This window comes from Cryptomeria japonica, chromosome 9 (genome assembly GCF_030272615.1).
Source record: "Cryptomeria japonica chromosome 9, Sugi_1.0, whole genome shotgun sequence".
Classification (NCBI taxonomy): Eukaryota; Viridiplantae; Streptophyta; class Pinopsida; order Cupressales; family Cupressaceae; genus Cryptomeria; species Cryptomeria japonica.
Genome location: NC_081413.1, coordinates 207,049,143 through 207,061,567, shown reverse-complemented (window position 1 = coordinate 207,061,567; position 12,425 = coordinate 207,049,143). Strand labels below are relative to the sequence as shown.

The following is a 12,425-nucleotide window of genomic DNA, read 5'->3' as shown; positions in this document are numbered from 1 at the left end:
ATCCACAATAGAAGAGTTGATATTGAAAAAAACTTGAAAATTGTTAACATTGCTGCTCTTGATCTTATAAATTGATGATCTCATGAACATCATTAAAATTCATTCATTCAAAATATGTAAACAACAAAAGCTTCATCCATCCGAAAGACTTGAATATTAATTAGAATAACCAACTCAAAAAAAAATGTGAGTAAAGTAAAAGAAGTAGGGACTTCATCCATCCTAGCTTAAATTAATCGAACCCATATCCTTTCTTTAGCCCATTTTTTAAAAAGGGCGATTTAACGGAGTGACACGGAGAGTGCTCATGGGCCAAACAAAACCCTGCAAAAAATGAAGCGAATGAATAGCTCTGTTCCACACTTCTGTGGAGGCGGAAAGCTGATCCGCACATGGTAATATAGGCTATGGAAAGTAGGCGATAGTGCAGTCAATCTCTTATCTATCCTTCTGGAGCAATTTGGTTAGGGAAGGAAATTTAATTTGGCTTCAAATATGGGATTGTTGAGATGCACTCCGAGTCAATTCAATTGTACCTCGTTTGTTGTGAAGTTTATGGTGTGGTCGCCAAGGACAAGATTTTTTAGCAGCATCAAAGGGGATTTAAACGCATATGAGATTCTAGGAGTGGCAAACAATTGCAGCGATGTTGAAATCAAAGCAGCATTTCGTAAGCTGGCAAAGGAAACTCATCCGGACTTGCATATACATTTGCAGGCCGATTTTCTCAAAGATCGTTTTGTCCACATTCTCGCTGCTTACGAGGTAATTTCTCTTTCGGGATGATAATTATCTTTCCGTGTGCAAGTTTTTTTTGAGTAATCTATGTAATTATTTTTAATATCAAAGTTTCAAATCTCATCAGTGACAGGATGATAAAAGTTGATGTTAAAAATACTCGCACAGTTTGCAACAAAAGACTTGCACATTATTATTGACTGAGAGAATCTAATGATGTAAATTCTCTTTTTTTCCTGCAATCATTGACCCATGCAATTTATTTAGAGCTACATAAACTCAAATGTTTGTACTCATTTTTAATGTATGACCAAGCTCAAACCGAGACTACCAGGTAAGCTCTCAGAGCTGCCGCCAAAGATTACCACTACTAGCGTGTGCTATCTAGAATGAATGAAAGCGGTGCCGCCAGCCCCACTATTCTATCAACGAATCTGAAGGAAGGAAAACATTTTTATTATAGAATAGAAGTCCAATTTATAGAATAATCCGTGGATCTTTCCTAGATAAAAAAAATCTATTATAGCTTAATTTTGAGAAAAAAATCATAGGATTTACTATTAAGACATCCATATTCTGGAGAATCTGATAACTCTCTGGAAGGCTTTTTGGGGAATTGGATAACTTTCTCAAAGGCGTACATGTGGTGATGTAGGCTTAGCGCAATCCATCCATAGATGACCTTGTCAAAGCTATTCATTTCATCCACTTACCCTGAGGATCGAAGTCCGTTGAGGTTGTTTGAAGCCATAGTTCCACGGAGTTTCTTGATGGGGAACTGGGCGGAAGGGGATGAAGGGCCTAAGTTTGAGGACAATGAGGGGAGCGACGAGGGGGTGGCCCAAATATATACAGTATTTGAAAATTTAGTTATAAAAAAAGTGTAAGGAATTAGTATAAGAATTGCAAATGAAACTTTGGCATATGTCGTAAAGTTTAAACCATAGTTGAAAAACTCGGACTCGCCACGGACTCGGCAAACCAAAAATTTGGACTTGGACTCAGACTCGTGAAAGACTCGCGAAAGACTCGGCAAAAAAAAAAACCGTAGTTTTACAAAAAAACATAAAGAAATTAATGCATTTAGAGAACATAAGAGCCATAATTGAAACATTACACATGTCACATACTCATAGTTTCAAACTTTCAACTCTAAAATGTATAATACCAAGATTTCTTCAATGCTAATTATGCTTTTATATGGAGTCTAATCAGACTTAGAGGTTAAATTTTCCCTACTTCCATCAGCGCAATTTCCCCCTATATTTTTTGACGGGGGTTTGGGGGCAGCACCCCCAAGTTGGGGTCGAGGGGCAGCGCCCTGCGAGGCCAAAAATACTTTTATTATTTTATAAAGGCGCCAGGTGTTATTTTTCTTTTATTTTTCACTCCCTCAGTTATGCCAAATGAAGGCAAATTTAAAAAAAAAAACTCAATATTAAAGCTTGCATGACTTTTTTTCTGGGTCGCGCAAGTCCATCTGAAAGACTCGCGAGTCCATGCAAAAGACTCGCGCGAGTCCTTGCAAAAGACTCGCGAGTCTTTCAGATGGACTCGCCAGGACTTGTGGCTCCCATGGACTCGCGAGTCCGTGGCGAGTCCACGAGTTTTAAAACTATGGTTTAAACCAATAAACATTAAAAACATGACAATGATTGCATTGAACATTAACAATGGTGGGCAGAGGGTTGGAACTTTGGGAGCAAATCAAGAATAAGTATAAGAATTGAATTTTAAACTAATAAACATAAAAACCATGACAATGATTGCATTGAACAATAACAATGGTGGGTGGAGGCTTGGGGTCAAGGGGCAGTGCCCCTTGTGGGGTTTGGGGGTAGAGCTCTCATTGGGGTCAAGGGGAAGTGCCCTTTGTGGGGTTTTGGGGGTAGAGTCCTTAGAGGGGTCAAGGAGCAGTCCCCCTTGTGGGAGTCTAGGGGTAGAGCTCCTAGCAGGGTTGAGGAGTAGCACCTCATGCGGGGTTTGGGGGTAGAGTCCTTAGCAGGGTCAAGGGGCAGCACCCCTTGTGGGGGTCTAGGGGCAAAGTCCCTTCCGGGGTCCAAGGTAGTGCCCATGGTGTGCTCCTTGATGCGATACAAGACAAGGTCAAGGGGCGGAGCCCCCATCAAAAAGCACAAGTAAGGCTTCCAAAACTTCCAAAACCTTCATGACGAATGTCATTTCAAATTTTATCAACCTTTTTGTTTCCACTTGGATTTTCTAATGGCGGTTGTGGGAGATGCTTGGGCATCCCCGGGACGGTTAGGGAGTGCTTGTAAATCTCCTAGATGTCCTAGTGTCTCCTACTTCCCTAGTGCCAAGGCAAAGGTGGTGGTGCAGTAGGGAGATGTTTCTCCCAAGTCTCGTGTCCTGGAAATGTGGGGATTTTGGAGGAGGATGCACCCCTATGGTTCCCTATTTGAAACCCTTAAGTTCCTAGCAATGATTGCCTCCCAATTCAAGTTTTTTCTCAAGTGCCATTTAGAGATAAGTTTATGTGAAAATTTTGCCATTGCCACTAAACTAGAATTTGCATATTCTAACCTTTTGAAATTTTTCTGTGACAGTTCTTAGCATTTTTTGCAGTACAATACAAAATGGAACAGCATGTAAGGTATAGCCTTTCTTCAAATTTGAAGGGGAAGCTCCCTTTAAAAGAGCGAAGGAAACAATAAATTCACTTACATGGAAAACTACAAATAAAATCTAGAACTAGCAGGATTTCTTTGAGTATGTGGTATAATCAAGCTTAAAGGAAATTCTTTCTTTTTGCTTTCAGCCTAGGGCACAAGGCTATTCAACATTTCCACAGCAGACAAGATTTTATGTTTTTAATCTAGCACAGAAAACTTAATTGACATCAAACTCTGGTACTTTCAAGTTTCAACTAAAGACAGAAACTAAAAAGCACGAGTATAACACAAGGACTGAATTGAGTTGATCAAAAGACACACAGTTCAGTAAAAAGAATCAATGAATTGTATACAAAGCCACAATCTCCAACTTTATGGAAGCCTGCAATAGAAAGTTTGGAAATTCAGCAAAAGCAATTCTATTTACCATACCATATATAGATTGGATTTCATAAAAGACTTTGAACAACAATTGAAGCAGCAAATAGGCACACCAAATTCTTTCGAAAATTAAAGTGCAAACAACAAGGTTTTGAATGCGATTTATTTAAGATAAATGAAAAGCACATTGTAGATCTGTAAACAAAAAATAGTTTGCTTGCACTCAAAGCAAGACTAAAATACAATTCAATCCACAAATTGAATACTTAAATCAGGAAATCTTTAAATAGTTTTTTGATGATGATCATTGATAACTACAATAAAAATAGAACTTCTAGAAGGTCATTAAAACTAACAACCTCCCAAATAGATTTTCTACAAGCTCTTCTCAAAATAGCAGATCAACATACAGGGGTAGTGTTGACATGTTTTTTTTGACAGCGTCGAACACAAAATAAAATTACCAACAGTCACCTTACCCTCTCTTGATCAAAATTAGTCTGTTTGCTAAGATTGCATAAAGTTCAAATGGCTAATTCCAAGGTTCCTCCAATGCGTGGACGTGTCAGTTGTTTGATGGGTTTGCTGTTAACCCAAGGGGCCTTACGTGTGTTCAATTGAAGAAGATGATAAACTCATGCAAGATTGAGGATTTCTATATGGATGATTTGCAATGAAAGCCCTAGTTTTAGATTTTTGATTTTCGAATTATGCAGATGAGAGTAGGGTAGAGAGAGCTATGCTAAAGCTAATCTAATCCTAAGAACAGGAGACAGGATCACTCATGCAAAATCAAACCACGCTTCACTTCGCCAGCAGAGCACAACTATGCAAAGGCGGTGCAATCTTCAAAGGGTGTGTAGAGGTTTTTCAGATCACCAATATGGACCATCAGATCGAACAATCTTCACTGATGATCGAAGTTAAGCGTACACACATAACAAAAGGCTCAGGCTAACTTTGCACGATATACAACAATCAACTGCACACCAAAAATATGAGCTCGGATTTTGCAACAAGTACTCCTATCAAATCCGGTTCTCCTAACAACATGTAAGCAAATCTAATATAACCAAAGAGAGCAAGACCATGCAGATTGCTAAAATAGAACAAGAATACACCATCAAAATCGAACAATGTATTAAGTTGGCTACTTCAACATTCCTGATGCAACAATCTCAGATAATAATCTCTCCTCCCTTACAAATGAGGGGGGTCACCCCTTTATATAGGCCTCAGGCCATGCAAACCCTAATTAGGGTTTCACCCTAGAAGATTCTCCACTCGAGATGCAACAAGGTGGGAATCAGCAATAAATATCCCATAAAGCCCATATAGCATTATTCCATGAGCCCAAAATAGCGCCCACTAGTGCATTAAATGCACCCCGCTATATCAATCATGCCCAAAATATAATAAACATCTCCATGCAAGGAATAAATGCCCAACATTCTTCATGCGACAGCGACATGCATAGAGAATTTGTCATAGAATCATAAATAATGCGGTTGCATGCAAGAAGATTCCTCATGCGACGACGACATGCATTGACCGGACCACCACTTAGTCAAAATACCCCCAGCAGTAAATACGCCTCCACTTTTCAACTAAAAGATTCTCATCCAAGAATGGATGACCATTATCCTGTTCATTTATGGCGTATGCAATGAATTTGTTGACGACTGCTTCCAGCTCTCCGATGGAGACACTTGGCACATTTTCAATGTCGAATTCCATCAAGGCAATTTCTTCCTCGCTCTTGGAAAAGAAGCTCTCCCACTCCATCATGATTTCTAGTGTCTTCTTCATTATACTGGAAAATGAAGAAACATTTGCAAAATGTTCCTTAGGGAATGAACCTACGAGAACTCGTGCAACTGAGATTTCGGGGAGTTCACTGTTATTCCACCGTCATTGAGTTTCCTTACGAACAATGCCTCAATTGCATTGATGATTTCCTCCTGCACCCCTCTGATGGAATCTTTCAAAGTTAAGGACTCTACGCTGAATTTATCGAAGGTGTTCTTTCCTGAGCAAACGTCGTAGAACCAATCGGGGAAAGCCATAAGCTTCATTCTCCTGAATTACTTTTTCATCAATTAGAATTTGCCTTGGAATCTTTGTCAGAGCCCTGAGCTGCGGAATGGTTAAGTCCTGGTATACATGCACATCCTTTGAGCCGCAGAATGGTTAAGTCCTGGTATACATGCACATCCTCCCACAATCCTTCCGCTGTCTCCAATTTGCTCAGGAGGGCCACAAACTGTGAATGAAGCTGAGCTAGGTCCTTGATGAATTTTCCCGCTTCAGTGTAAACATCTTCTATCCATTCCCTGGAATTTTCTGCCATTGCTCTAATAACTTCCACATCATCAACAACTTCCTTAGGAAGGGAGGAAGGAGGAGTGAATGAAGGACCTGCCTCCTTGAGGGGCCTTTTGAAACTTCTGATGTACTCGCATAGGGCTCTATTTTCTTTCCTCAGCCTCTTACATTTCGCCTTTGATTTCAGCATCTTTTCCTTCACGGCTAAGGAAGATTCTTCAAAGTCTCCCATTACTTGACCTGTGGAAGCATGGCCAAGATCAATTTGTTTGATAACATAATCTTCCTGCCTGATTTCGTTCCTGTCTTTATCTACAGTAGGCTCAACAATGTGCAGGGTCTGGGATCCAGACTCTTCCCTTACAACCTTAGAGAATTTCTGGGCACCCTTCCTTTTGGCTGGCTGATCCATCTTTTTCAACAATTCTTCTAACTCCCGGGCTGGATTAGTTTCTTTTTTGGGTTCCTTTCTTAGCCTTCCTATCAACCAATCTAGAGCGGGGATGGAGTGACTATGAACCTCTACGTGCTCCTGCTCCTGTGACTCTTCTTCCATTTCGCCAAGGATAACTTCCATGAAGGTATCCCAACGAGCCTCTTCCAGGTGTGAGGGACTTTCTGGTCTTTGACTTCTTGGCTGATTGTGTCTTTGTGAAGCGTTAATGCTGAGTATATCTTGTGCCAGAATGTTCTCTGGAGGTGGACCTGCTGGATGTGAAAACATCTCTACTTCCTGTACACTTGAGGAAATCGCCGGTGAATGCTCCCTCTCTATCCTTGCTCTCTTTTGTGGAGGTTCTTCCTGCTGGACTTCTTGTTGAACCTCTTGTGGAACTTCCTGCTGAATATCCTTCTTCCTTGCTGTCCTTGGTCTCTTTGGGGCATTTTTTCCTTTATCAATTCGGACTTCCCCTTCTGCTTGGGCCTGTGAAGAGCCTTCGGTCGCCTCACCGTTGGAATCTAGACTTCCCTTTAGCTGATATGTCAAATGAACATTTCCTTTCGCCAACTTCCTTATCTGCCGGTCAATCCAGTGCCTAGTGAATTTCAGCACTAGTCTAGCCAGGACATTCAATTAATCAATTTTAGGCTCTGACCAATCTGGCAATTGAATGGGTTGATCTTTTACTTTCTCAAATTCAGGTTGTACCAAATCTGAATCCTCCTTCACCTGATTTGGCACCTGGTAAATTTCACTTAACCTGATGGTATAAAGGGGTAATCTGGAATGCATTTTCTTCCGGACCTCAAGGTCATCCTCGACACCTACCCAATAATCTTCTAAGTGAAACTTGTGTATGAATTTGACTCCAGCAACCTTCCTGATTTGGCGGTAAGGATCATACTGGGCCCTGGATGTATAAAATGGCAGGCGATAGAATGCCAATTCCCGTGCTACACTCTTAGCGGCCTCCAAGCTTGGGCATATTTCCATGAAGTCACCTAGGACAACTGGGAATTCAATTGATTGCTTCTTCTTCTTCTTCTTCTGTAATTGATCATAGGCTGTTAACTGTCTCATGAGCTCTAGCAATACGAGTTTGTCTGATGGATACCTTGGCAACTTGTATGACTAGAATGAGAATCCTTGCGTTCTGATGTAGGTGAATTTAGGAAATTGCAAGAATGTAGCTCCATACTTCTGGACCAGGGCACTTGCTTGCAGCGACACCCTTACGTGCAACTTCTTCTGCATAAGCCGTGTCAAGTACATAGTGAAGGTGTCATTCGCCAACCTGTAAGAACTAACATTGTGAAGATGCAGCTGGGGATAACACTCATGTACTTTCAGCTGTGCTGGTCCGCAACCCATGATTCCACTTGCTAGCAGACCATCAAATCCTCACCTTTGCGCAAGCATATAGATTAGGTAGGAGCTCATGAAGAAGGACTGGAACCTTTTTTCTTTTAAGTTTTTTAGTTGTTTGTGCAAGTAACGACTAATCAATCTGGCCCAGTCAACTAGCCCATTTGCATTCATGATCTCGCCTATGTAGAAGAACATCCAGGTTTCAAAGTTCACAGAATGTGAACACCCCATTACTCTGCTCAGCATCTTTATCAGGTCCACATACTCCTGCTTGAACTCAAAGATAGTGAGAGTCGTTGGCATCTTGGAGGCATGCATTGTGGGCTTCAACAACCATTGTTTATTAATCAAATCAGCACACCTGCAGGACCTGCTTCATATACTACCTTAGCTCCGCTGCTGGTCCTGTATGCATGGAATAGTGCGAAGGAATTCTAAAAGCCTCATCAATTGACTCCGAAGTCAATGTTGCCAGCAACTTGCCATCTGATGTTGAAATTGTCTTCCGCTCCAAATTATAATGTTCTGCACACTCCAGAATCAAGTTTGGACACTGAATAGCAGGAGGTAAACCAGCTGCCACAACAATTCCGCTCGCAACAATTTTGACAACTATTGGTGATGGACTATGCCCTGCTGTCCCAAACATTCTGATCTTGAATGCAGCCAGATTAAATGTGCCCAAATTTGTATCGCTGATTTCCTCCCATCTAGAATTCATCTAGGAACGAGGAAGGAAACCTTTCATCTCTGCCTTGATCAATGCCTTCTTGGAGAGGGTAGCTGCCTTGCTTGATTCCGCCATCCTGAAAAGCACCTTGGAAATGATGAAAACAAAGACTAAGTATGACCACTCTTCACTTCTCCAATTCTTCTTTCCCGAATCCTGCACGTGAGAAATAAAATGCCTCTCCATGCTTATATAGAAACCTTTAGATCGTATTGCTAAGTTAGGAGGCATCAATTTAGCAATTGAATTTATGATGTGTCATACTTTCCCAATCACTACGCCATGCAAAAGAAACTTCCCTTGTGAGTGAGTTCAAATTTAGAAGTTTCATTTAATGCACTAAGTTATGCGTCATACTTGGAAGATTCCTTTCGCCAACTCATTAACTCCCACTCTTTCAAATTTCAATTTGGAAATTGAAAGATTCTTTAAGATTCACTTGATTTTATTCTAACTTGTTGCATTCTGCTTTTGAAGGAATTTTCATGCCCTTTTCAACATCCCCTATTTTTTAGGGATCCTCCTAAAATTTAGGAGCTAGGTTCATTGGATAGAGAAATTCCCCACGATTCCGAATCTATAAAATTTTCCACATTCTGATAACATTTGGTGTCTAAAAATGGAAAATTCAAAAATTTGCTCGAGGGGATTTTTACTTTTGATTCCTCCTTGACCCTTTGACTTTCATGCCTTAGACAAATTTTTAATTTTCAAGCTTAAGCATGGAATTCACCATGTCTTGGAATTTGATCATTTTCCATGCCTCCAAGCACCCCTCAATTTGGCGCTTTCCATTAGTCTAAGGCGCTATTTCCATGTGCAGAGAAATTCATCAACTTTTGATTTCTCCATGACCCCTCTCTTTTGGCGCTTTGATCATGGCTTGGGCGCTAAACTTGATGAAGGAGGAATTCACACTTTTTTTGAATCTTCCATCACCTCCTTGTTTTGGCGCCTTCCTTTCATCTTGGGCACTATTTCACCTGAGGAAGGAATTCACAACTTTTCCTTCACCTCCCGGACCTCCTTATTTCAACGCCCTCCTAAGGAGTAAGAGTAGGGCAGAATTTTGCCTTGGTCATGGATTCATTGACTTCTCTAGGCATTTCATGCATTGTGTGTTTTAGCGCTCTCTGGAGGAGTAGGGCAGAATTTCACTGTGGAGGAGGAATTTCATTGAATTGTGAATCCTCCACAAGCCTTCCATTTTGGCGCCCTCCACAGGATTTGGGTGGAATTTCACTATGAAGGAGGAATTTCACTGAATTGTGAATCCTCCATGAGACTTCCATTTTGGCACCCTCCACAGGATTTGGGTGGAATTTCACTATGAAGGAGGAATTTCACTAGTTTCCATGCTTTCCAGACTTGGATGGATTTTGAGCCTCTTCCGGATCGGGCCACCTATAAGAACTTGAGGCGATTTCCCGGACTTAGACAAATTTCTTGAGCTTTCCATTTTAGGAACGGCTTCGAGTACTTAACCATTTTTTGACTCTCCTTGTCTGCTTTCTGACTTTCCGGAATTAGAAGTAGTCGCAAATGCCCAATCTTTGTCATCTTGCCTGAATGGTCCTGTTAGGACAAACTTTCCAAAAATAGAAACCTTTAAAATGTCAGCGTTAGATCCCTAGACAGGACACATGAATGCCTTACTATAAATAGAAACTTACTAAAAATAGAAATTACTAAAAATAGTAAGTTTGATTTTTGGCAAAATGACGACATTCTAGGACTCAATAAAATCCCTAAAAAATAGGAACTTTCTAAAATTAGAAAGTTGCTCCATTTTGGCTCAAATTTTACTGGGAGGTACCTTGAAGGGTCCTGATTCCAGTTGTATGTTTAGTTTCTTCAAAACCCTAACAAAAACCTCTAAAATCTAGGACAAAAGGAAGAAACCCTAAAAAAGACAAAATAGGCCCTAGACTTCACCAAACTCGCTCAAACGAAAAGCAGACTAAATCCAAATGACCCTCGAACACCTGCAAAGCGGAGAAACTGACGAGACCGCCACCAAAACCCACACAAAACCAAGACCAAACGACCAAAAGGGCCTACAAGTTAGGGGGTCCCTATCTAGGATGGGGTGATGTGTGATTAGGTCACAACAGGTTGCAAGCAGACAAGATCCACTAAAATTAATAGTAGCCAAAGATAGCTACTCTGGAGCACCCCTGGACAATCTTGGCACAACAGAAACAATAATAGTATTATCCTTTGAATCATGTGCCCTCTGAAAACTTTTAATGGAACTCTGTATTTGTGTTTGGTCAGGTTGTGGCATCAAATCCATCTGAATCATTTGCACATTGAAGGTGAGGCTACTGTAATGTCCCCACTTTAGCAGTTGACCAAGTGTATGTGCGTTAGCCTAGCTCTACATGGTCCCGAGGGCTAATGAAGGGTTTAAGGGGATCCTGGAGTGTTTTAGCCTAGTCATTTCCAGTTTGGGCTAAAACGGAGTTGATTTACTTAGTTTCAGGCATACTTAATATTTTTAGTAAGTCAACAGGACACAACGGAGGCTAGCTTTGGTGATTGGATTCGATACTCCTCGACGAGTTGTCACTCACGCTATTCGGAGACCGATTGCTAATATATTTTAATGCCTGAAGTGTTATTAAAGTAACATTTAATTCAATTGTAAAATATTAAAGTGTTACTTTAATATTTATTATATGGGGATGTGTGCAAATCAAAGGGCCAAGGGAGACATAAGTGAATATTTTAATATGTTTTATATTGCACATCTTTTATCCCACATTGCTCAAGTGAGCTGGGTCGACCCTTGGAGAAAGAATAAAAGGAAGCTTTTGTGGCTTCATTCAGCATGTTGAATATGAGAAGAAATTGATGTGTGAGTTGCAGATCCGTTCTTGGCATTAGAGGACGTCTATCCTCTCTTGTGACATTCTAGACGTCATTCCCTTGGGGTTTGGCCTTTGGAATCCATTGCTATCAGCTTCATTAACAGGCAGATTGGGTGCATCTCCAGCTACAGGCAGATTTGGTGTTTTGCTCATACCTTCTTCACTTCTTGACCAATGCTTATGCCATTTTGAAGGGATGATTTTATGAAGATATTGGATTGATTGAAAACTAATTAATACTGTAGCAGCACTGTAGCGCAACACTATTCATGCTACTGTAGCGTGGCACTATTCATGTTACTGTAGCAGCAAGATGGGAAGTCATTGTTGGAACGTTATGTCAAAAATGCTGGAGTATTTAGCGAGTTGAAAAATCTGCTATGTATTTGACTTTATTAATTCTGGAAATAATATCATATCAACAGTAGTTCAATCTTCATGTTGCATATTATTGTAATTTCCTTCTAGTTCATGTTATGTGATTTTAAACCTATGCAAAGACTTAAAAACAAACAAACATTTCATTTCTGAAGCCATAAGAGGTTTAAACATTAAACAGAGAAATAAGGAGTTGGATGCAAACTGTTTGACTAAATTCCTATCAGCAGTTGGTTTAGTTTTTGGGCATTCTAGGGTGTCCATTACAACTACTTTGTGTAACCAGTGTGATTATCTCAGTCACCTCCTCTTCGGCATCCTTAATGTTTCTGACAACTGTGGAGAATGCATTTTTGTTCTCATCTTACTGAGCTCTCCTTTGTTTACCCTTAACCAACCTCAGAAACTATGCTTATGCCTCATCCTAATCAATTTGAATACCATTATCGTCAACAAAAGGACATGAAAGAGAAGCTACCAAGGAAGCAACCTGCTGTTTAACCTCATCCAATTTCCCCTTCTGATCTGTTACTATGATGACAACTTCATCATGTAGT

At 40.5% G+C, this 12,425-nt stretch overlaps 1 protein-coding gene across 6 annotated transcripts in view; it reads left to right on the top strand.

Moving 5' to 3' along the window:
• Positions 1-268: 268 nt before the first annotated feature.
• Positions 269-12,425, top strand: part of LOC131044500 (uncharacterized) — a 91,977-nt gene continuing 79,820 nt past the window's right edge. For all 6 annotated transcript variants that reach the window (XR_009105680.1, XM_057977830.2, XM_057977829.2 and 3 more), the window contains exon 1: positions 269-765. Coding sequence is in view for 4 of the 6 variants with exons in the window: in XM_057977830.2 (XP_057833813.1) it covers positions 496-765 (270 nt within the window). In the remaining 2 variants the exon portion in view is untranslated. The remainder of the gene's footprint in view (positions 766-12,425) is intronic.